Consider the following 26,599-nt stretch of genomic DNA (forward strand, 5'->3'; position numbering starts at 1 on the left):
ACCTCTGAGGGATCAGGGAGAAGCTTTGGGATTGCTCTTGAATTGTCACAGGCTGACATAAGAGCAGCCATGTACACAAGAGGTCATTTGTTCCTACAAACCTAAGAATGATTTTCTTACGTCCCAGGAACTAATATGAAACTAGTCTTTCTAAGAGAAACAATCCTGGCCAGGCCAGAAAGTGATTTCTGAAACATTCTATCCCCTCCAAAGGCTTTTTCTACATTGGAAGTAATGCGGGTCAATGTACAACATCTGATTTTAACAAGAGTTGTAAGTGTATTTCAGAAAGGCCTTTTTTTTCTGTTGCCCCAGTGCTTTTGAAAACATTTGTGCCATGTGAACATGTCAGACATATAAATGAACAACCTGAGTAACAGCTTTTCCCCCAATTCCACCCTTGTTCCACAACACAGCTATTCTCAGAAATATGGAAATAATACTGGAGACTAGAACTGGCAGCTCTGCACAGAAAGTTTCAGAAAGGTGACCCAAAAAGCACGTTTGCCTATCAACAAAGCCTAGGAGCAGAAAGGTTCTTCTTGAAGTCACTAAGAAACTGGTTTGGTCTTTTCTTTCCTCTGGAAGGGTCAAAAATCCCATTGTGTCTTTAAGGCAAGTCCAGAAACCATAGAAAACCTCAAGACTCCAAGCAGAAAAGGGGCACAAGCTTGTAACACATAACAAAAACAGAAGTGCCAATAAACAAAAAGACCAGAATACTAAGAAGATGATACCAATGTGCCCAGAAGGAGAAAGAGCAATGTATACAGCCTAAACACTAAGAGAGTACAATAACCATGCCAAAATTAAACTTAGAGCATAAAACAGAAACAATTGGAAACTTTTCAAACACAAATAAGGATCAATGGAAAAGAAAGGAGCAGAAGATAAATATTCAGGGAACAAAGCAGGCAACAAGACTGAGGAATCAAATATCTCAACACAGAGACATCCAAAGATGAGGAAACAGGGAACAGGCACCAGTGGCTCGGTTATCCTGCAGCAAAAAAAGCTGCTGGTGGTGGGAATTCCACAGCCCAGGCAGTGGCAGAGCTCAGCAGATCCCTCAGCCCAGCAGTGACCCTGTGCCCTGGGCAGCAGGAGAGAAGCTGAGGTACAACCAGGATGTTCACTAAAGGCTATCAGGAGTGAGCAGTAATGAGCCTCACACAGAAGCACGTACAGCAGACATAAAACAACCAAAAACCCCAGTAGCTGCTCTTCCCAGCATTACTGGAAGGATCATTTCCTGCACTGCATCCCTAAAGATTGTTAAACAGATTTCTTAAGAAAACCACAAGTAAATTATTGACCAAGTCTAACATCTAATATTTTTCTCCTGAATTTCATTACTATTTATAAAGAAAACAATTTCCTAAACTTTTCCACATGCAGAATCCGCACAGCTGTCAATATGTCAGTCTGTGTTTCAACACAGCAGTCAAGTGTTAAAGCACAGCACTCTAGAAAAGCGAGGAATCAGCCTGTAGAAACTACAAATAATCTTCATTATTAAGCAAGTAGATATTACCAGAGGAGTTATCAAAGACTTGCTCCCTTAGAGCAAGCATTAGGTGCTGGCAGAACAAACCCAACATCCACAGATCAAGGAAGGACAGAAATATAATTAGTTCAAAGTTCTAATCTTAATTATAAATAACTAATACGAGGCTTCATAATTGAAAGCTTCCACTCATGATGATTTTTTCATGCGCAATTTAGGGATCTGTCACTGCAGTCAGCAGTGTTATGAAAGCTCACTCTGGCATTGGGGTGTCCTTGTTTCACATTTACAAGGTTTACCAGTGAGAATCAGTGAGAACCTTTCATGTCAAGAAAGGAATATCTCCAAATGGAAAGGAGAATTCATTAAAACTTCGGGGGATTGAAATAATTCCTTTAGTGATTACTTTTACACACACTTTAGCCAACTGGCCCATGCACAGAAATGTGCAAATACTACAGGGGAGGCACCTTTTTCTCACACATTTAGTGGACAACATAAAAATCAGATCACACCCTGAGCCTCCTTAAATTCAGCTTTCTCATCAGTGCTGGAGCCTGATTTCTATTGTAGAATGAAAGAACATTTCTGCACCACATACACACTGAAACACTCAACTCCTACAGCACTTCATATCCTGTTGCTGATTATACCAAGATTTCTCATCTGGTTTTCCTTTCTGCTTACAATTAGAAGCTAAGGCACAATTGTAAAAACATTCAAATATCCATATCTACACATCAGTATAATTGAAAATTTAGAGTCAGTACACCCCAAAAAACAGCACTTTGTCCAAGGTACTGGAGAGGGGTTTGCTGGTTACCTTCTGGGCACTGACAGCTGAAGCCACTGAGGTGGGATGAGCAGGTCCCTCCATTCTGGCACGGCTGCTGGGTGCAGTGATCAATCTCTGACTGGCACAGCTCTCCAGTGTAACCTACAAAACAGCGCACAAGATTCAGAGGGTGGGGCAAAAACAAGGGTTTACCACTAAATATATTGCTCAGCCTTCCATATAGTACCATTACTTGTCTTGAATCAAATTAACCAATATAAGCAACAGAATCCAGCACGGTCTCTCATTTCATATAAAATGAGATTTCTAATTAAAATGTATATTTTACAGGAGAAGCATAAAAAATAGCAGAATTCTAGAGACTACATCTGTTGTATTTTACCAACAGTAATATTCTGACATCACTAGTGAATTGGCAATAGATATCAGGTCCTCATTGGTACTCATATAACCAAAAAATAAAGTCCTTTTGGAATGGTTCTCAAATGCAATTTGAATCTCAAGTCAATAATCTTCAGCAAGGCTTTAAACAGAACTCGACACTATGAATTATTTGTGCATATGCTGAATGACTGTCATTTGCTTTTACTTCTGGGCTTCAAAAAGAGTGTTTATTTTAAGTGGGAGCTGTGAAGAACTGCTCAGCACAGTTGCAAACTCTTCCAAAAAAGCTTCTATAAGTTCACAAGCTACAGATTGTGTGTACTGTACTATTTGACCATAAGTTTGCTTTGTTCCATATGTCTGATGTCTGTAAGACATCCCCAAAAAATGAACAAACTTAAAATACAATCTAAATACTTTACCTAAATTTCATAACAAATACCACACATTCCCTTTTTCTAATTTTTAATTACCTTCAAGAAAATATCTTGGATGCATGACTGAAGAAAAAGCTACATGTTACACGCAGACACATCTTATTTTTTAAAAAAGGAACCCTACAAAAACTTATTAATATCTTCCCTAATGAGCATAGTTAACCAAATGGCTGGTGTTGAACACTGCCATCAGCAGAGGAGCACTGCTATGAGCAGGTACAGGAGAGAAAGACCCCAAGGTGAGATGGAGGACATACATGGATAGGATTCAGCTGATGCAGGGGAGAAAAAGGAAAAAGAAGGGGAAACTTCCCCCCAAATCAAACAACTTGGGGGGGAACACCCATGATTTTATTAAATAATTATTTTAATGCAATCAAAATCAAAATTGGTATGGTTTTTGTGTACAGTAAGACCCATACCTGATTAAATTTATGTCACCATAAAATAGCTGTCAACAGAGATTATTAGAGTTGCTATAGCACTACTACAGAAAAACATCTATAAGACTTTCTGTGTACCTTGCACTTTTATATGCTCTAGGGAGACAAATTATAGAACTATTCATATATATATTCACTATATAACTTCATAACATTTCCTTCTATCAGAACTTGGGAAACATGATCATGTTCACATATAAATGTTTCTGAAACTTGCATATGGAGACATATCAGATAATTAAACCCTTACCTACAAATTTCTTTAGTATTTTTTCATATGAAATTATTATTTTTTAGAAATTCAAAGTTAAATGAAAACAGTTAGTTTTCCAAACTGTTTTTGAGTGTGTGGACACAAATTTTGGTGGATAAAATAATTATGGGTAGAAACACAAAGCACTGATGTTAACAATGATTGAACCATTTGAATGACATTAGACATTTGATATTAAAAAAAATTAAGAGGAATTATTTTTAAAAGCCAAAAGTCTAAACCTAAGCTTATGTTTGGTGGTCAGAGAACACTTCTGAAAAAAGAAAAAAAAAAAACCAACACAACAATACAAACCACAAAAACAACAAACTGATACAGAAAAAGCTGATGTAAACCAAATTTTGCTCTTGTGTTTTTAGTAGGTAAAGTTCCATTAGTTATGATTAATTCTCCTATGGGGTTAAGGTTCAGATGTGTGCTTTCAATGGCATTTTTCACCAGTGGAGAACCTTCCGCTGCCCTTACGATGTTGTTGCATTTTCTGCCTCTTCTGGTATCAGAAGTTGCACAGTTCACTGCTCTGCACAAAGATAGGCACCGAATGTCAAGTGAAGCTGCATTATTCAAGATTTCAAAACCTACCAGGCAGGCAGCTGCAGGTGAAATTGTTCCTGTCGTGTTTCTGTGCTACATCAGTGCAGGTTGCATTGTTCTGGCAAGGCTGGCTCTGACAGGCATCAAATTCTTCACACTGGGAACCCTTATAAGCATCTTCACACTCACAAAAAAATGTTGCCTAAAACAAAGATATGTTTAATGTACTTCACAAGAAATTTTCCAAGATGATGTTTTCATTTAATAGACCTCTGAACAAAGATGGTTTGGTTTTCCTGTTCATAACAGTAGTTGCCATAAATACATCAAATGAGCAAAGCTATTCCTTGAAATACTAAATCTGCACCAATTCTTCAGCTCAAATTTTTAATGATGTTGGGTCATTTCATCTAGACAGGGAGTCTCGGATCAGATCCATAATATCTAAATCATTATGCATTTTTTCTTCCATTCCAGAAATTAGATTTATAGGCTGAAATAACTGTCAGAATCAATAATGTGCAGATTTACTGCAACAAAATCCTACTACAGATATGCACTCTTGACATGAGAGGCTCCCAGAGTGGTAGTTCAGCAGTAACACCCCCTTTCAATTCTGTTAAAATGAGCCTTCTTCTGAGGGTATTCACTACCTTTTCCAAACTTTGCTGCTTAACAAAAATCAAGACCACTACACCCCTTAAAGGTTTAAAGTGCCTACACGAGGCATGATATGGCACTTTTTTTTTTTGGTAATAAAACAATCAAAATCAGATTTAAAAACTCTTTAGGTGACTAAGTCTGTCAAGGAAGTCTCCAAGGAAAGAAGCAAGGAAAGCTCTCTCTGTGGTATGCATTCAGATGCCATCTGAGTCTTTGTTCGTTAAACACTAGATGGCAACATCACTCACTCGCATCCATTTCAAAGCCATCCGGATCTTTAGTGCTGGAACGCAGCTGTCCCATGCACAGAGATGGGGCCTTCTATTTTAGCTTGGGTTTGCTTCATGTGAATAAACAGATGTGGCTTAAGTAGAAAATAATCATCTTCACATAAATAAAAAACTTCACTCAGTGAACTCCAGATTCCACTCTTCCTTGCAAATATCACCCTGGTAGTGTTATACAAGAATAAATATGATACATCTTCAAAACTCAAAACCATGAGTATTTTATTTATCAGGAGTGCCAGAAGCCCCTCTTAAGGGTACAGCCTACACGTGTTCTGGAATTAACCCCAGCCTCTTCACAAAGCAGCTCTGAATATCTCACACGTCACCAATGACAGGTTTCAAACAAGGCTGTAGTTCAACAAAGGAAAGACAGGAAAGCAAAACAGAGCCAAAATTACTATACTCACATAGCACAGTAACTATCTTTAAAGATAATTCATGTGAGCTGTCTACAGAGACACAAACAGCATGGCTCTGCCTGCACTAAAAGCTCAGCAGTACAATGTGGGTATTAATACATTTAAACAATGCAACAGTCACTGCTTCAACAATGATGGTGAAATAGGAAGTTTAAAAAGACTCAGATAATATATCTGTCCAAGAGCTTGATAGAGAGATCCATTTACCATAAAGAATAGTTAACAAAATGGGGTTTGAAAGCTGCAAAAGAAAAGCATTGTAATCCTTCAATTTGAGATATCTAATGACAGGTAACAGTTCTGAGATGCTGACAAGATATTCTGTGGAGAAGATTAGTTTATCATCACTTACCCCATTTGATATTACTTTTTTTTCCTGAATAGATAACATGTACTAGTAAATTTGAGGAAAAATGAGTCAAGAAGCAGCTCCACACTGCCACTCTGCTAGAATTAATGACACTAAGAACTCCAAAATTATCTACGATCACTGAAGAGATCATCTGTGTATTTTATTTAAGTGCAAATCTATCGTGTGATTTTGGACAGCAATAAAATAATTTTTTAAAATAATTTGCTATGATCCAACCTGTACCATATTATAAATATAGCTGGAGTATAGTACTTTTTTGCTATTCTAATTAGGAGAGTAATAAATCCTTTTTTTCACTGTAGCAAAGAAGTTATTAAGATGGCCAGACCAAAACTAATGTCTTCTCTCTCTTACTGAGAAAGACTTTCAGTATTTAGTACAACTCAGAGAGAGTTACTATAATATTTGAGCAAAACATTGCATGACAATTACTTACTTCAGAGCATACTCAGGAAAATAAGTCCATATGCAGGACAGCATAACTTCAGGTATGCATGAGGGGTTTTGTAATCTGCCTTTTTACAGGTTATTATCAAATGGATCTATCACAAAGCTTCCAGCCTGCACAGAAGATGTGGAAACCACTGCTATTCAATTCAATATATTATTCCTCAGTGCAGGCAAAGGCCAGATATTTTTGTGTAAATCTCATGGGTTCTAAATCTAGCAATAACATTTCATATTTACATAGTCAGCCAATCCACATTTTATATGGGAGAGCCAAAGTTATGGAACAGAGCAATCTGTGAGAGAAACAGCCTCTTGTGTAAGCAAAATTGTGGCACTCACAATCAATGGATGGCCCAAGTTCACTTCAAAATCTCACAAGAAATTGGAAATTCACACCAGACAAATCTCTCCCCTTTGGGTTAACATCAAAACTTTTCTCTTCCATTAACTGCTGTTAACTCATCCTGGTGTAAAGCCAAGTACATAAATGTGAGAGTGGTGTTTATATTGTGATGATGCCAAGAGCAGTGCTACACTTCTGACACATTCCTGTTCCCTTGAGGACAAGTGGCAAGCATGGCAGCAAAACAGATACAAAGCTCATACAAAGGAAGGAAAAGGCATCACTTGAGCTCAGCATCACCTCACATCACAGCTCCAAATGATGAATTTTATGTTCCATTCAAAAGCAACAATAATTGAAAACAAAACTTAGCATTAGAACTTTGCTTTTCATAATCACACTCTATAAAAAGCATCTGGCTGAGTAGAAGTCAAGTTACAGATCAGCAAGGAATGAGTAAAAACTGGCCAAGACTAGACCAGAATTCATTTGTTTATAGTTATATGCACTCTATACACAACAGTAACCTCCAGTGCTTATATCCCTGCAGATTGTTAACTACATTTAAATTTCCCAATAAGCAGATGTGTTCCTACATTCTTTTACATTCTACTAGATTTGAAATAAAACTGTGAAGTGCATAAAACCCCGAAGACAACCATTAATCTTCTTGGCACTGGCAGCAACAACCACAGCCAGCAGAGCTCTGAGCTTGCTCATGGCATTGGGCCTTTTATGCATTCTTCTAAGAAGTTGCTTTGCATCCCGCAGATTGTGCAAAGCAGAATGAATTATGGATAAAAACAAACAGCAAATCACAAAGGGTTTTAAATTTAAAGAAAATTAAAGTTTATGCCCTACAAAGAGAAGTGCATGGTGGGAATGACACAATGGTTGTCATGTTGAGTGTGTAATTTTGGCAGCCGCTCACTGCATCGTTACAGAAATCATCAAGATATTTTAGAGCACATCTCACACAATTTGAGTTAAACAATGGCAAAAACATTCCACTTAAAGAAACGTGCACCTTCTGTTTTTATCTTATGCTGGGCATGAATCAGTTTCCTGTCTGAAGTTCTCTGAAGCACCTAATAGGCTAAAGAGCAAGGAAAGCTCAGGGATTTAGAAACACAGCACAGACAAAAAGACAACACGGCATTTGGACTCCCCCTGGAGTAGGAGGCTGGATACAAATTAACTTCATTTTGGTCACTGTATCTGATGTTTTAGCAAGTTACCCCAGCCCAGTACAGGTTTGATGGCATTTGAGAGATCACTGGAAGCATTCCTCATTTGTTCAAGTTCTAGAAAACTCAGCAGCCGTTTGCAACAGCAAAAATAGAAGCAATTGCATTTCTGCAGTTAAAATTTTATTTGAAGATAGCTGAATATCTTTTATGGTCATATAAATATATTTACATTAATCTTTATATATATTGTTTTTATATTTAGATGTATTGATAATCCTGCTAATTCTTGATCTCTGACTGTGATTAATTGATAGATACTCTTCAGAAATGGATTTTGACATGGTTTCTGTGTGCCACAACTTCAGCCAGAGGGGTTTTTTCATTACAGCCTAGTGCTTGTTATACCAAAAACACTGCCTCAATAAATTTTCCTGTTATTAGGTTCAGAGAAAGAATGGTGGAAAGATATGAACAATGCTATTTTTTTCTATTCACTTGCCAGGGAAAATGATAGCCTGCATGTGCACAAGGCAGGGCTCTCTCATCACTCACTGTTCTGGTGTTAACATATAAAGCTTCCAATGTCAAGATTACAGGTAGGAACATAAAGATATTGGTTTATCTTTTTTGAGTTAAATAATTGCTTCTCTTTCTTGCTGTGAAGCCAATCTGTCTGTCTTTTTTTAAGAAAATTTTACTTTATTTGCTATATCTTAAAAGATAAATAAGACATGGATAAGTATTAGGGGCCATATATGCCTTTCCCTTAATATAGAAAAGCATTAATTCTTCTGCATGGATATGGGAAGCAATTTATTTTTATTTTGTAGCACGACATGCAACAAGAGAAAGAAATTAGAGTCATAAAATTGGACAAACAACATGAAAATATACAAAATGAGGCAATCTATCAAAAGATTTAACTCTCAAATTGACAAAAATGGGAAAAGACGATATTTTGATATGCCATTATGCATAGTAAAACTGAACACACTATTTATTTAATTATTAATTTATTTATTTATTATTTAACATATTATTGTAAGTCAAATTCTAAATACTGAATTTATAAAATAAAAATTATAAATACAGTAAAGCCCAAAAATTGGACTATGAAATAGAACGCTGCATCTGAATGAATAATTTATTTGGATACTAGCCAGCTGGTATAGTAAAGTAGCATTTATTTCTAAATTCATCTTGCAATAATTATGTTCACACATTACCTCAAGCATTTTACAAAATTCATTTTGAGAAATAAAACAGATAATTATTCCAGATGTTAGTACTGCCATGTATGTATAGATTACTGTGGCAATTTAATTATTGTTGTTCCAATTCAAAACCCAAAAACACCATTTTCTATCAAACATGCTTATTGAGAATTTAAATCAGAAAATGGTAGCAGATGAACTAAAAGTGAATTCACTCAATATGCCAAATTTTTTGTGCTCACAGCAGGCTCACAGCTGTTAATATTTACTCAACAGTTACTACTGCTTTTATCTCCCAAACGAATATTAATAAAACCAAAGATTAACTGTGCATATTTGTGCTGTAAATGACTTTTAATCCATGAAATAAAACAACATGTATAGAAGGTGATAGAGTATACAGTATGTAAATCACAAAAGCCCAGTCTGGTTTTGTAAAAGCAAATTTCACAGATTTGGCTCTTATTTTCTTATGTTGCTAGATCACACAAAATCCCCAGTGTCTGGTGGAATTGCCATCGTAATCCCTCAGTGCAGTATTATGTAAAGGACAAAGCTGTACAGGAAACCTTGCAACCACTGCCAAATCACTCCATTCTGTTTCTTCTCCTAATTACGGCCAGGTAATTCCATTGCACTGGTCAGTCTATTCTGAGTAAGCAATTATTAAAACGTGGAGAGAGAAGCACTAGATTAAAGCTGACCTAAAGGTGGAGAACTTCACAAACCTGAGCACATTGGCCTGGAGGCTGGAGATCCCAAGTGCCCGTGCCGTGGTCCTCTGCTAGAGAAACTTCCTTCTACAGGGACTGGAAGATGCAGAACAAATTCCCTTATACCTGATTTGACCAATTGTCCTCATTGCCAGGGCAGGGTGTGAATCTTTGCATCTTGTTTCTGTTATTTTCTTACTTCCAGTGCTTGATTTTCAGGTGATCAATATTGTTGTTATTTAGTGACCCCTGTGGGCTTTTGACACCTTTTACACAGCTGCAAGGTACAGACACCAGGGACAATTTGCCCTGTGTTTAAACCATCCTGGAATTGCCACATTACAGGAATGTCCTGGTGAGTTGACCTTACCTCGTGTGGCTTGGTGATGCATTTCCCCTTCCCTGAACACGGGAAGGTGTCTGAAAGGCTTCCCACAGGCATGCAGGTGCTCACTTTCACCACCACGGTCAGGCGCAGAGCCACAATGCACTTGGTAACTGAATCATTCAAAAAACCTGAAAAAAAAAAGAAAATATTCTTGTTATATGACAAAATAGGCGGATACTGTTAATGCTCTGCAGCTAGGCAAACAAATGAAACTGATTTGAAATAAATTGTCAACTAAGAAGAAAATTGCTCATACTTAATACACACCTCTCTGAATGCAAGGCATGTAAATACAAGTTAAAACACAGTTTGAAGACAAACCTCATTATATTGATTTAAAAAAGGAAGGCAGGATGGTGAAACAGATCTACTTCCAGAGCTCAAACCTACATTTTTTAGGTTTCAAAATTTAATGCTTTTTCCTGCTACTTTTTGAAAAGCTAAAAAAAATATTTCTTTAATGACAAGGAACACGAAAATCAAATTTTGTGGAGGAATACATTTAAATGAATTCATAAAAGTTACCTTCAGAGCTAAAAAATACTCAGATTCATTACACTGGTAAAAGATGGAGAAACCCTTTGGCTCTGTTTTTTATGATGTTTGCAAGAATATACTTATACCACTTGACAGCATTTCTTTGTTTATTTGCAATGGAAGTATTATTGAATGTCTGATCTCTCTATAAGCTGATCTAGCAAGTGGAGATGAACTAAATATGGAAATAGGAACACTGGACAAGGAACAGGAAGATTCATGAATCTCTGGCTAGCACCTGTAGTTGCATGGAATGAAAAAAATTGTGGTTGGTAGCTATTAAAACACACTGGAGCATAACAACACTATCACACATAGTCCTAAGAGATTTATCTGAAAAATAAAAGAAAAACAACAGGAAAGATAAAATGGGGCACATACACAGCCTGTGACATATGGGATAAAGTCAGAGTTCATGTCAGAATACACAGCCCCTGCTCCTGTACTTCATTTGTGCTTGTTCCAGCACACTGATTAGACTCCTGGACACAGCCCCTCCATGTGTGACATCAATTAATTGTCTGGTTTGGGGAGAATAAATGTGCACTGACACGAAAACATGGGTGTGGTATAGTGTATATACTGTGTGCAGAATTTGTGCATAAAAACCCACCAAAGATCCTTCCATAGACTGTCAAACCTTGACTTTCCTCTGTGTAGGTAGACTCCAAAGGGCCTAAGACTGTAGTAGTGTCAGAATGGAATGTTGCAGGCACAGAACCATTCTATGATTCTCCATTTCTTTAGAAAATATAGAAGGAATTTAAGACAATTTAAGCAAAAATAGATGGGTTTTTAGAACAAATATCCTTAGTTTTAAAAAGAACACAACTAAATAGATGCAGTGTATGACATAGAATGTTTTTTCTTAGATTTTCCACTTGAAATTGCAAAATCCATTTACAGCCTAAGCCTCTAAGGAGCTTCAAAGATGCAGTTCAGCTTCTTGCATTATAGATTGGAGATGGCACAACATTTAGTCAAGAGAAAAAAATAGTAAAAAATGTTTTTAATGAACAAGAACAAACAAAAGTTTCATGAAACAGAATTTGAAGTGAATGCTCTTTCAGAACAGCTGCTAAGCATTACTTACATTTTGCGTGTGGAAGTGTCAAGCATGACTAATTCTACAAACTCCACACAAAATCATGTGGAAGACTTGCATTTTTTGTTCTTCATTTTTAGATTTCACTTTTTAAAATGCTGCATTCCTTCAGCTATTAGCTGTCTATGATGTCTAAACCCTACCTTCAAACAGGAAAATCTCATATCCTACATAGACATCATTAGCTTGAGTACAGCCTCTATAAGTTAGTTGAATATTTTAAAGGATCAGATTTAAAAAAAAAAACCAACACATGTATTGGGTATAGTTCCAAATGCCTAATGGTCTGTTTTGGCTAGTGAAGATTATTGTAATCTGATGACCTCTTCAAAGCAAGCCAATTTATTCTGGCCTCAATACATACCCCATTTTTACCCATCTGTTCAAAGATGCAGCCAGAATTTTTCTTTAACAATTGAATGCGATTGTCACTGGCAGTCATGCAATTATATATGAATGCTTGGAAGAATGTGGTATTTAGAAAATGTCTTTGGGTTCACATTTCCTTGTCTGAAGCAGATTGTTACATATTCTTCAGGACAGTTCCCTAAAGAAATATTAAATCAACCTTCTTTGTACTTTGAATCTTGTTACTATTTTGGTATCAAAAGCCCTTAGGCAAACCACTGAAAAAATCATTATTCTCTCTGAATATATGCCACACATTTTCCTGCAATTTCTAATTATCTCACCTAATTTGTAAATACTAGAAAAATACAAACATGGGTATTGATTTTCACTCTATAGAAGTTGCATACAACTTTCTGAGATCTATAGGTTTTAAGGCTAAAAGAAGCTTGTCCGACCATCTAAATATAACACCCTGCTTAACTCAGGTCATAGCACTTCAATTAATTCCTTTCCCAATTCCCATAACAGCAACTGAACTAGAGTGAGTTTTCAGTTCTATTTTTAACCTCTACATGGGAGAATAATTTTGGAACCATATTTACAGCTACTTTCATCTCAGGTCTGGAGAAAAATATTACAGCAGTTTACATGAACAGGTAATCTTGTTCAGTTCAACCTTGCTGGTTTTCTAAATCCAGTTAAAACAGAATGGCATGAAAAGCATTTTTAGCTGCAGAATTCAGATTTGAGATATTTACAGTAATATTGCAGAAACAAATCTCAAGCCTAATAAATCATAATGTGATGTGAGTAGTCATTTAGATTGCAGAGGAGGCATTTTCAAGCTTTTTGCACACATATTTGATAGTGTGGGAAATGCCTGCATGATTTCCTTCACAGAATGCAAGGTAAAATACACTACAACTCATTCCACCCTGGCAGCTCCACACATGTTATGTCTGGGAGCACAAAGTATGGATGCTCCTGTTTCAGCCACATCAAGAAAGTTAAGAATGAAAAATAAGGAATAAAGTCAAACTAAAAGATGACAGGTGTCATCATTACATCCAGATACTTTCAGAAGATCATGTCATGCCATTACCAGTACCAGTATGCTTTCTAGACTACACAGACTGGTTTGCTTCCTTCGCAAGCCCCAGTTCTGAGCAATACCTTCCTTCTAAGCACTGCAGTCTGAGGTCAGCAAGCTGGTTCACAGTGGACAGTCAAAATAGGGAAGAATGAAGCTAACAGACCACCAAGAATGTTATCATATTGCACATAATGTCAGCAAAAGGCAAAACACTTCACTAGAAATCATTCACTAACTCCTGGTATGCACCCAACATGCTCTGACACACACCAACGCCTTTTGCATTTGGCTCCAATGTATTTCTCTGTATTCTACACAGTGAATTCATGTATTCCAAAGATATTCACCCTTGGTTGAAAGAGTAGTTTATCCTTTTAGTTCCAGTTCACAGAAGTGTAGATCTTTGAGTTCACCTCAAGGTTTCTTGGATGAGTGAGAATGACTGCCAAGGGGATTGGGCACTCACAACAAAGTATCCTCAAGTTTTCAACTTAGTTTTAGCCTGGTTTCCCAAGGAAATGAGACAGCAGTGCCATGTCTATCAGTTTCCATCTGTTCTCTTTTTCTCTCTCAACACTTTCCTACACAAAAAGCTTTTGGGGTCAGTAGTCAGCTTCAACATTTTGCTAAGCAGTGAAGTTCTCAAAGACACCAAGTGCCTACGGCTCCCCTGCACAGTAAGCAGCCCTGGCACCAAGGGCATTGGTAAGTCAAGATGGTAGGAAAACTAAAAAGGGCCCAGAAGAAGGTGATGTAAATTCTCCACCCCATTCCCCACGTACAGTACAGTCAGCTGTTCATTATTTGGAAAATGGGAAACTGAGATATAGTTAAATGCAAGAAAACCAGGTCTCATCAGTCCTTCAGCATCAAAGGAGCAGTACTTGGTGTGCCTGCAGCGCATCTTCAGTTCTTGCCATGCAGTAACCTAGTGAAGCTATGATACTTCCAGATTTCAGCTTCTAGAAAAAACACTGCTGTTATCAAAGTATACTGAATGTCCTTTGTAAGCCTTACTGGTCCTGGATAGAATCTATGTAAGTGTACCTGATAGTTCACCCACAGATGATGGAAAGTCACAGAATTAACGTAAAGTGTAAAAGAGTCCAGAGGAATTTTCTGTTTGACCACATCTCCCCCACCAGAAGAGAAAACACTATCGAGCAAGCTAAACAAGAATGGTCAATATGCTCAACCTCTTCTTTTATGGCCATTGAACTTTGCAGACATACTACTTAAAAGAAAGGAAGCTAGGAAAGAAAGAGAACTATATTTTTATTACAGTATCTACCAGAGGGAAAAAAAAAAAAAAAAAGAATACCTGAATTCTAGTTCTTCCTCCTAAAATGTTTGATGTCCAAATTTTATTCAAAGATTATTTCATGTCCGTGTATCATGTGATATAGTTAACATTCAATACCATGAAAATTACTATGAAAACAGAAGTCTATACTAATCACCACCATGCTTCAATGCCTTTTTGGATCTAAGCATGAAGCTGAAAATTTACTTTAACTAAATGAACCAATTCCCCTCTGTTATGACACTGCATATTACAATAGTTTTCCATCTAGTATATATAAGCAAGCTCAATCCTTCTCTTGTTCATACAAGTCATGTTCAACTCATTTTAGAGACTTAACAAGTGAAAAAGCATAACAAGATGTTATCATGATGCACTTAATTCTGAAAATTTACCTTTACTTATTGAAGTACTAGAGGCCTATTTTGATTTACAAATGGACAAACATTTTACCCCCTCTTTCCATGCCACTAATACTCAGGGTCATTAAGGCCTACCAATCCCCTTAGGACCCTGACACCAATACTGTTCTACAGAATATAAAAAATGGGTCAGGAATCCTTTCCTAGTTTGCTTCAGGATGATTACCATGCATAAGAAAACGAGAAGTGAGGAACAGGTAATCAATGCCATTTGCAGTCTTTGATGCAGCACATCAGTGCCATCAGCGCTGTACAGAACATCCAAGATCGCTCTCTGACGATGCTGCTAGGCAACCTAGCATCTGGGGATACAAAAATACAGCTGCAATAGCAAAATTGCTATTTTGTCCACAAATAGCACTATTTATAGGTGGCACAACTCTCCCAAATTCTATATAGATCAGCATGCTTACTGTGCTTCATTCACAGAAGCCTTGATCAGATACTGCTTTTGAAAGTATATATAGATTCTAATGAGAATCAGCTCAAGAACTGTTTCAAATATTTTATTTTTCACAAACTCACATGAAACAGCAATTTAAAGAATTTTTCCTGAGAGGTGACTGAAAACCTTCTCATGGCGTTCAGTGTCTTCTCCAAATTGCATTCATAGTCACAGTCAGTTTTTAGATGGATGTGCTTTCTTCCTTTGCTACCAACAATGAAGACAGCCTGGGCTCCTAAAATCAAACTACACTTTCTTCTCAGGCATAACCACTGAAAGGTAAGAGTGCTGCTGCCCGGGTTACATCCTCAGTAACAACACTACAGTTCTACCAGAGACAGATTCACAATCATAGTGTTACACTGGTGTAAGAGAAAGCAAAATTCGAGTGTCAGAAAATTATTAACAAAGCTTTGGGAAGAAACAGCACCCAGCTTGCCCTCCAAGATGGAGCTCAATTTTGCAGGACTGCTAGTAAAAAATATTTATGAACTGAGCAAACCAGTTGAATTCACTTAGCATAGCAAACTCCCGTGTTCCACTAAATTTCCTCTATAACAAATATCAATTTCTAAATTTCACTGTTACTTAAACAATTATCCAACTTAATAGCTTGACTGGAAAAAACCCCATGACAGAATTAAGAAACAGCTAGCAGGAGTGTGCTTACTCTTACAAAGCCACTTGCATTCAGCTTATTAAGGAGCTGTGGCAGTAGCTTAAAGTGTGACCTTCTCCCACAGCTTCAAGGACTCTGCCTACGGTCCAAAGTAATTCTGAAAGCCCAGCAAATCTTAAAATTAGAGAAACAAACCAAAGGTATTTCACCAAACGTTAAAAATTTGAGTAGATGAACCTCCAAAGACAGACTAAAAAAATAATTTCCTATTGTTACTTGCTAGAAATAGCAGTGAATAAAAATTAAATTTTGAATAATTTATTGATTAAGTAAAGATCACTCTAAAGAGTAAAAATTATTTAAATGCTAGCTTAAAACATAATACAATGTATGAAAATAGTAACTAATCTGATGTTTACATCTATTTATGTGTGAGACGAAGTACGTGCAACTTGATCACAAGGGACAGGATATTTATTTTGTCATATTTATAAAGATACCCTTTCTTATATAGGCCAACAGCATTCTTCAGAATGGTTTGGATTTCAGCTGAATGCTTCACCACTTTGCCTTACAAGGCTATCTTTTAAAAGAAATCATTGAAATTAACACTTCTCTTTGCTTTTCTCTTCGCTGCTGCTGCCATTGTTTACCAAAAGGTCATTTTCTACAAGGTTAGCTCTTGTGCCCAGAACCCCAGGGGAATGTTCAGTTGGGCACAACACTCAAACCTGCGGACAACAGGGCCCTTCCAGGCAAATTTCTCACTTAAAACTGAGAACCCCACTAAGTGGAGCAGTTGTCACCAGCTCCCCCAGCGAGGCCGCCTCGCACAAGAGGAGCAGAACAGTCACGCACAGGGACAGAGGTTCTGCACATCAGCCGGGCACAGGCACAGCCCCAATGCCCAAGCAGGGCATGGGCAGGGCACAAGGGTTCAGCTGGTCCAGAGTGAAAGAGGCTGAGTCAAACGACTGCATGGACTGGGAGCTCGCCCAGACCCTCAGCTGACACAGGGCAACTGGCTAAAGCTAGAGTAACTTGATTACGTGGCTTTCAGTGAATTCAATTCACACATCTCCTATTACGAAATAAAATTGTCCTATTTGATTTTTTGCTTAAGTGAAAACAATTTCAAGATGCAGTAAACTGCGTTCTTTAAACAGCAATGAGTGCATGTTTTAGAGGCCTGTAACAACACAAAACACAACATCTCAAAGACCCAGCTACAATTTGACTCCTAATCTGAAATGTTGTTTCCAGGTAAAGAGTTAGAAAATACCTACTTGTTTCAAAATATCTCTATATATTTTTTTTCATATAGTATTTTTACACTGTTTCATTTTTTGCCTATTCAATATAGCTGCACTAGTAAGGCTGGTGACCACTCATTAATGCATGATGAGACCTTGCAGGGACACTCCTTGAATAATCAAAGAACAGAAGAGTAAATAACCACTCAGGGCAGAGTCAGAAAAGAAAATACTTTGTTGCATTTGAAAGGCAGGACAGCATTTTGGATTGGAAAATATTATCGTTCCTCACATAGAACCATATGGCTCCCACACTTATTAAAAAGCAGCAGATATCTTGTGCTTCAGAAGCCAAGCATTAATTTTCCTTTTTAAGCCAAACATCAAAAAGTTTCGTGGAATTCAAGCAAGCTGCCTTAGAGGTGTTGGCATTTGAATGGCATCAGTACTCTTCATCTCACCACAAAGATGCTAGAGCACCTATTTTCAAGTGAGTTTGTACAGCTACCAATTTTATTTAAGGAAATACTTTTGAAATACTTGATAATTATAGTTTAAAGCAGCTAATTATGTTGTATTGATCTAAAAGGCTGGGCATCTTGGAGAAAACCAGATGACATGCCAAGTAATGTCAACTGACAAGTCTACATCAGTTTTTGTTTGCTGTGATGAAAATAAGCACTATAATTTAAAGGGTGTGCTGGAGGATTTATTTTCTGTTCAGATAAAAATATTAATTCATATTAGATGTTAAACTTTCTGCCTTATTATCTGCAGTCTTATCTGAAAAATAGAAATTTTGCTTTTAATATCTACCTTTGATTTATAAGTAGACAATAAGCTAAAAAGCTAATGTAGCATTATCTCATGAAAGCTGCTTTTTAAGCAGCATCTTTACTCTCCTTTTAAGCAGCTGCTTAAGCAGCACCATGAAAGTGCTAAATAAAGCACAAAGCCTAAAAGCAAGTAATTTCAAGCTATTTGCAAGCATTTTTTTTTTCAATTATATACATACTTTTCTAATATATTGCCTATGGGGAAATGGAGGCAAAATACTAATGCCCAACTGTTTGTTTTACTATTTTTCTGAAATAGCTCCAATCGTTACTGCTTCAGCTCTGGGCACACCAAGGCAGAAAAGCAATTTTTCCAGCATTTTATCATGAAAGCTGATAAGAAGGAGAACTTTTTTTCAACAGAAATAATATCCTAGCAGCCATGATAAAGACCTGAAAACATAATTTCATTTTTTAATGTTGTTAGGAGAAAGAAAGGAAACAGATTGCATGCACACAGAGTCAGCACTGCCAGCTTCACCTACATAATACCCAAAACCTCCAAATAAACACTTCTTAAAACTAAGTAGTAATCATACAATAATCATATAATATGCAGTTTTGTATTGGTTTGAAAAGGAAAATGGTATACAGATGGATCAGGGGAGGTTTAGGTTGGATATTGGGAAAATATTTACCATCCAGAGGGTGTTGGGCACAACACAGGCTCTCCAGGGCAGTGGTCACAGCACCAAGGCTGGCAGAGTCCAAGCAGTGTTTGGACAACACTCTCAGGCACGGGGGGGATTCTTGGGGTGCCTTGTGCAGGGCCAGGAGCTGGATGATCCTGATGGGTCCCTTCTAACTCAGCAGATTCTGTGATTCCATGAATTATTACTCAATTTCCAAATTCATTAAGAAGAAGCTGTAGCTGGTTTGTGTCCTAGCTGCTAACTGGACTGTTAAATACGATTTTCTATCTGTGCAGCCACACAGGTGTGTGTATACACCAGTTTTCCAAGCAGACTGCAAACTGTGTGAAATTAGACCTGCTTGACTGCAAGTCTGCCAGCCACAGGTGTACCTTTGGATATACCTGAAGCACAGAACTGTTGCCTTAGTAAACAGGTATATTAATTTAGCACCAGGGTTAATTAATTGACTCGTGCAGAAGCAGATGGTGTACAATCACTGTAAAACTTCTAAAATGGGAGCATTTTTTAAAAAAGTAATATTTTAATGTTTTTATTCTACATTGGGTTGGGTTTCTTCAGTATTTTGACAGCAACCTATGTTCTCAAAATTAATGTTCCAGTTCTCAGTCAGAGGATGATAGCATGCTTGGATAAAAGAGATGCATACAACAAATCATAAAGGATTTTTGTGGGAGATGCCGTACAAGCTGAGAATGTCCTTCAAAGCCCTTTAAAGGCCCTTTTTATTTTTAAAGGAAAATGTTAATGCATCCTTTTTTCTCAAGACAGCTATTATTTAATCAATTCAGTAAATCTTCTGCGTTTGCAACAATCTTGTATAGGAAAATATATACACGTTCCAAAATCCAGTGTATTATTCCCTGAAAGAGAGAAGTCCACAATGCTGGGTGGATTAGATTTCCCCCAAAACACACAGCAAGCAGCACTTTCAACTCACCCCAGAGATCTTTAGCTGTAACCCATTAGCATTCATGAGAACTTCTGAAAGACTCCTCCACCAACTGACGGTGCATCAGGGAATTCTTATCTCACATTTTCAGACTTGTAAAATGTATTTCATCTGATTTCAATTTTCCAAGATATATTGCAATGAGAAATAGGTGTGTGACTCTAACAATGTAAAGTTTTGCAGTTAACTCATTTTCAAATGTTAGTCTAATACCATTACTGCAAGCATGAATATATGAAGATCAAGAAATAAAACAAATACTGGTGAGACATTTTATAAATATCAGAAATAGTTTATGCAGGAATCTCTCATTAACTTCAGAGAACATTGGGACAAAGAGTACGAATCTGTAAGTCTAATTAATGGAAAGCCTGCCTTTTACTTCAATAATGTTTTTAGTGTTGAACTCTTAACTTCCATCTCTTATTTAAGGACACCATTAAATCTCTCCTGCTTCCCTTTCTCACTATGTCTTTGGCCAATCTTGATGCCCACCCACAGCACTCCACAGAAGTGATATTAAAAACATCTCCTGCTCCGAAATGCCCTCAGTTAAACACTCTTTGTTTAAATCTTGGTTTCAGAAGAGGCATTGTTGCTGCAAAGCAGAGCAGAGACTAACACTCACCTGGCTTGTCCTGCAGAACCTCCTGGTGACCACCCCTGTGTAGCAGTGCCCTGGCACTGAAAGCCACCAGCACCTTGGCATGGCCCATGTGCTTCACCCTGCTCCTACTCCACACAACTCACTCTCTCTGTTCAAAGCCTGAACCATGTTGGGGTTTCTTCCCCACTGGCTAATAAGTACACTCTAATAAAACATAACACATTAGTTTAGAAGACTGGCACATGTGTAGTAGCAAATCTTACAGAGAAACTCTTTAAAAATTCTCTGAGCAAAGCACGGGAGGAACGTGTTACAGAACGTCCAGGCCAGCCTTCTGCTGGCCACGGCCGGGCAAATGCTGTAATTAAACCACTTAATCATGCTGCATAATTACAGCACCATGACTCCTTCCCTGCACTGCAAGGGAGTGTTTGCAGAGGCAGCAGCCATTTCATAAACCCCACTAGAGAACACAGAGCTCTTCTTGGTGAGCTGTGCTGCTCTCTCCCCCTGGTTCTCACACAGTGCAGGTACTGTCTCTGGGGTGAACAGCTCCGTGCTGACAGCCTCTATTTTTAGATCTCACAAACAGAATTCTTCCCAACCTCCAAACACTGCGCCCCGAACCACAGGATCAGCAAATCAGCACATTCTGAGCCCTTTCAATCTTGTATAAACAGCCTTAAACTTGTGTCACCACAAGGTAACACAAAACAAATAATATTTCCCTAAATGTTTTATCTTTGACATAAATAACTTATTCAGAAAGATTTGCAAGAGGCAATTATAGTACCTTGCTGAGTAACAAAACTTGGAAGGAACACAGTGAGAAATGACTCAAAAAGGATGTAGATCAAAAAGAGACACACACACAAAAAATTCAAACCAAAAAAACCCACTCAGATCGTCCTCATTTTTCTTTTACAGCTCTAATTAGAAAATTTTACAAGATTAAAAAAATGCTCTTATACAAAATTCACCAATTAAGAGAAGAAACCTTTAAAATCACATTTGAATAAACAGAAAACGAGTGGATGAAGGAGGAGGAAATCATATAAAGTAAATGTATCAACTGACATGGTGCACAGCCTTACTGTGTGACTGCTTACAGAAGCCTACAGCATTCTGTGGCCTCCTCATATCACCCTGGCTTACATATCATCAATAAAAGCACTGACAATGTTATTGGGTTTTTTATATAAAATCACCCACTTTAACTTATTGTACCTTAGAATAAACTTTTCATGTCCATCAAGAATCATGGAAATTTGTCTATAAGAAAAACTTTATTCAAGTGACTTATTAAAAGCTAAATGATTAAAAACTTGAGAAGCACATCAAATTGGCCGACCTCTTCCATACACCTGGATCAAGTCTCAAGTAAAAATCGTATTATTTTTCTATAAGCATTAGCAGAATCATGGATTTCAGTTGAGGAAAGATAAAATTCATTTTCACACCAAATAACTAAGTTACTTTTTAAGTTTTACACCCAAGACTTACACTTCATTGGACAAAAACTAATGATGGGAAGTAAGCAGAATATTTCCATACAACTGAGAAGGAAATTCAGAGGCTCTTTCTTAAATTAAAAGAATTCATGTCTTAGTTTCAGTAGTTGGAAAATTTTACAATGAATTTCACTATCAGGACATTAAAAAGAAAGACCAAAGAAAGTATCAAAAACCACATGGAAGTAAAGCAAGAGGTCTCAGAATACTTGTATTGCATGAAATAAACCATTTTTATGAACTCAACCTCGTGTTCTATTAATCTAGGAAAAGGTACATTTTCACCTCATGTTACCCAGTACACAATAAAAAAATTCAAAATAAGAATCCCAGTGACAAAAATGCAGCTGTGGAGATGAGTAGGACAAGACAAACTATGAAAGAGTAACACAATACATATTTTAGTTATCTAAATTAATAAGCTGTGCTGCATGGCTTGTACAGTCAAGTGGAGCCTTCACAGAGCAACTTGGGCCCTCTGCTTCAGAGCTCAGACCAAGCTGTGCCTTTAGGCATTTTCACACTGCATAAAAGCTACCAATTATACTGTCTTCAGGATATTTTTATCATACATTAACTACCAAAAAGCAAATGCAAAAATTTATTCCAGAGACACGAGAGGCTTTAACTCTGATAAATTAATTGCAAAACAAGATTAAAAGGGAAAAAAAGCCTAAAACTAAGTATCTTAGAAGAAATAATAATATTAAAAGAAAGAAAGTGGAAAATTATTTGAAGGAAATAAACATCACTAAAAGAAACCACTGATGATAAGAATTAAATTATTCAACTAACAACCTTCGAGCAGTATCTTTAGAAAGTGATAGCTGAAAAAAGAAAGAACAAGGTACTACTTCTGCATTTGAGATTTTCTGTATTAGCTACACACTTGGAATTTTTCCCAGTGTTTCTACATCAGAATGTATTTAATTTTACATTTATTAGCATGGTAAGTTTTCAAAGAACAATTGTGGCAGCTTATAGTTCCTTTATAAATTTACAGCATTTCAAGTAGATAACAATAAGTGTTGTTATTACAATGACTTTGGTTTCATGTCATTGGAATAATAAAACATCTAGCCCAAAATCTCAATTTAATTAAGTCTATTGTGTCTATGCATAAATACAGCACTAAATCTGTGTTATTTCCCATACCCTTAAAAATAATTTATCAGGCTATTTTCATTATACTCCTTCCACAAAGATGCCTAACATTTAATTGCTGAGTGAAACAAATATTGTATTTCTAAGGTTCCATATTCACAGAGACAACACTAGAAGATAAAAAAGTAGTGCAATTAAACACTGTTAAAATATAATAGGAAATCTGATCTTGTAATATATTTTTTCAATTCTCATGTCTACAGGCTTAAGCTTCTTCACAAAACTTCCCATGAAAAAATATCTGACAAAGAAACACCTCAAGCATTCACCTGCTGCATTATATACTGCAGCATTTGCCAAAAACTTATTAAAATAGGACATATAAAATAACTTGCATCATCTCAAAGTATCAGATAAAAATGACGTAGGTTTTAAAGTGAATGGTGCCAACTGTGTAAGAATTTAGTGTAACTCTTGTCTGGTTTGAATCAACCAATGTCTGAAACATGGTCCCAATATCCCATCAGGATCTTTCAGCACTTAAAGGAATTAGTCCTTCGTTCCTCTGATGAATAAACCATCAGCTGTCCCCTGGAGGTGATGGACAGAAACTCAGCATGTTACTCACCAATAAAGTAGTTGTTTCCTAATGCAAGCATTTCTTCTGAAAGCACAAGTCCACCCAGTGCCTGGAGAAGAGTGACACTTCTGCCATCAATAAGTGAACACTGTTTAAATCCAGTGCTAGTGACCTTCCATAGCAGGATGAGAGAAGCAGTAGCATCTTGCCTTATTCTAAGAAAAGAAATTATGAGAATATTTGAGGGAAATCAGTGTAATTAGGAAGTACATCACTGTAGAACTGAACCTTAACAAAGATGAGAAAGTTAAATCTGGCAAGAATGGAGTTAGGAAAATCCTGAATGCCTTTAGCATGTCCACAAAACTTAAAAATGCTTCAGTTGTAAGATTTGGATAACAGTTTATGTAATAGCAGATTAAATCATACAGAATCCCAGTTTTCAATACTTGAAGGTCACCATCTTAAATGCCCAAGGAAAGTTTAAGATAAATACCACATAATAGTAAAGTAATCCTTATAAAGGATCCTTATCCACTCTTTGTATCTACACCTTTTTGAGTAGTACCTCCATCCTAGTGCCATCATTTTCTGCAGCTGAAGCACACCCAGCCCTGCTGTTTACTCAATGTTCGCTCAATAGCGGGAGACAGATCCTGGTAGAGATCCTCGTTTGTTTGCCACACCAGATCGAAGACTCAGGACAGTTTATTCTTGTAAATCAAACGAGTCACGTAATGCTCCCAAGGTCACTGAGCCCATGGTGCCTTCCTGAATATTGACAGATTGGATGTACAGTCCCCTTCTGCCTCCACACTGTTGGCTCTGCTAGGGAGCTACGCTATGGCAGTCTCTGTGCTCCCAGGGTACTGTTATTCCCTGCTCACCTCCAAACAGAAACAATACAAATCTGTCGTATTTCCAGTGAGCTCCCAAGCATTTGCATTAATTTCCTATGAAGGAAATTCCTATGAGTTTGAACAATCGTCCAAAAATACAAACACAACTGCATCCAACTGCTAAAAAGTGATCATTCTCTCCTGCTGAAAACAGACCTCCAAATACAGAGAGATGAGGCTCTGTTCCACAATTTCCTGTACTGAAATTGTTTCAGTCCTGCTAAAAACACAAGGCAGTTTATCCCTGGTCACTTGTTATTTGATTTTAAAATAAGAAAAGCAAAGTTTAGTAGTCATATGTGACAGAAGTTGAGAAAATGTTGCAACTGGGCATCATAAGAAGCAAATTTTTTATGGTATTTGCACCTTCTTTAAGAACAACCCTAATTGCTACTCCTCAAGCTGACTGTCTCACTATTACACAGTTTAGGGCTCATATGACAATCAAAACAAAACCGACTTATTAAACTGAAATTATTTCCTTTCAGAGATAGCTGATAGTTGAATCAGGTAAGTTACTTGAGCCTTTAAGATGGTAAATGAAATGAAATAAAAATCGATCCTGACTTGCACTAATCTACCCAGGTACAAAACTATTAAACATGTACAGTGTGAAAATTATCAAAACTGACTGTGTACTCTGCAAGTTCCTTTAAAATGGAGTTTCTCCAGCAAGGCCCTTAAATAGAACTTTAGAGTCCACAAATGCCAGCTTTTTCCTGATCCCAAGAAAAGACACTTGTTTGCTTTAGATTCCAGCCAGCCAGGGCATCCACACTCCCAGATCTCCGAGGCTCATGAATGAGCACAATTCAGAGGCTGTGGGAAGGGTGGGATGGCCCCCACGTTTAACAGTTACTGCTCCAAACTGTCTGCAGCTTGTCTGCTTGCATCACTTTGTTTTTTCCTGTGAGCATGGCCTTTTTTAACAGAAACATGGGATTCTGAAAGATAGGATGACAGTATGAGAAAAGTAGGCTATTTCGGGGAAATGTAAGTCTAAAATTGCAGCAAAGCTGTGAGCCAGAGAACTACGTTGGCAGATTTTTTTTCTTTAATAAAATTTCCAATAAGAAAATGCCTCATCCCAGCTGACAGAATCAGATCTTTCTAGGAAGTCAGGTTCTGTTAATTAAATGTAACAAAACAAGTATTTGATCCAAGAAGCATGATTTTGAGAAATAAATAACAGAAAAAAATAATTTTTTTTAAGAAATGTGGGTTTTAGGACACACAAAGATTTCACAGCTGATGATGACGTCCAAAGCAATAACCCAGAAATCAAAAACAAATGCACAATATACATGCACTTATATAGTCAACAATAACACTTCCTATCAGCAAGTTCATCATGATGTTAAAGGGAGGAAAAGCGTTCACTGCACAAAGTAGGAAGGAAATATCATATCTTCTCCAAACTGACATCCTCAACACATCTGTCCTAATTTCTAATGCATTATGATAGCCCAGAGACAGCTTACATGCTTACATCTTTTAAAACATTAAATATGTGGGAGAAAATATGCCAAGCAAAGAGCTGTCATGGCTCTGCTACGTGCTTGAAGTCTGAATTCTCTCATAGTCTTTGAATCATTTGATAAATTTGACTATCTGAAAAACTGTTTTCTAAAATATCCAGTCAAATGAAAATAAAAGTGCTTTTTTATTTCATCAAATATAAGAATATTCTCACTTTATTGATGTATTCTGTGGAACTTCAAAGGAGATAAGTCGGCCTCCAGCTGAAGTATTGGAACTGGCATTTCCACAAGCCACATCTGGGGTTATCTGAAAAGAAAAATAGCTTTATTTAACAATAAACTATAAAATCTGACTGAAGAAAACCTGAAAGATTTTTTTTATAAGTGACACTAATAGTTCAGCAGTCTTCCAAAAATCCTCAGGAACATT

At 37.0% G+C, this 26,599-nt stretch overlaps 1 protein-coding gene across 1 annotated transcript in view; it reads right to left on the reverse strand.

The window, feature by feature from the left end:
* DNER (delta/notch like EGF repeat containing) overlaps positions 1–26,599 on the reverse strand; it is a 115,976-nt gene that overhangs the window by 29,467 nt on the left and 59,910 nt on the right. The window contains exons 3-7 of the mRNA XM_063408390.1: positions 26,382–26,476; positions 23,838–24,004; positions 10,401–10,546; positions 4,424–4,577; positions 2,331–2,444 (exon numbers count right to left, since the gene is read on the reverse strand). Coding sequence (XP_063264460.1) covers positions 2,331–2,444; positions 4,424–4,577; positions 10,401–10,546; positions 23,838–24,004; positions 26,382–26,476 — 676 coding nt within the window. The remainder of the gene's footprint in view (positions 1–2,330; positions 2,445–4,423; positions 4,578–10,400; positions 10,547–23,837; positions 24,005–26,381; positions 26,477–26,599) is intronic.

Source organism: Prinia subflava, chromosome 11, assembly GCF_021018805.1.
Source record: "Prinia subflava isolate CZ2003 ecotype Zambia chromosome 11, Cam_Psub_1.2, whole genome shotgun sequence".
NCBI lineage: Eukaryota > Metazoa > Chordata > Aves > Passeriformes > Cisticolidae > Prinia > Prinia subflava.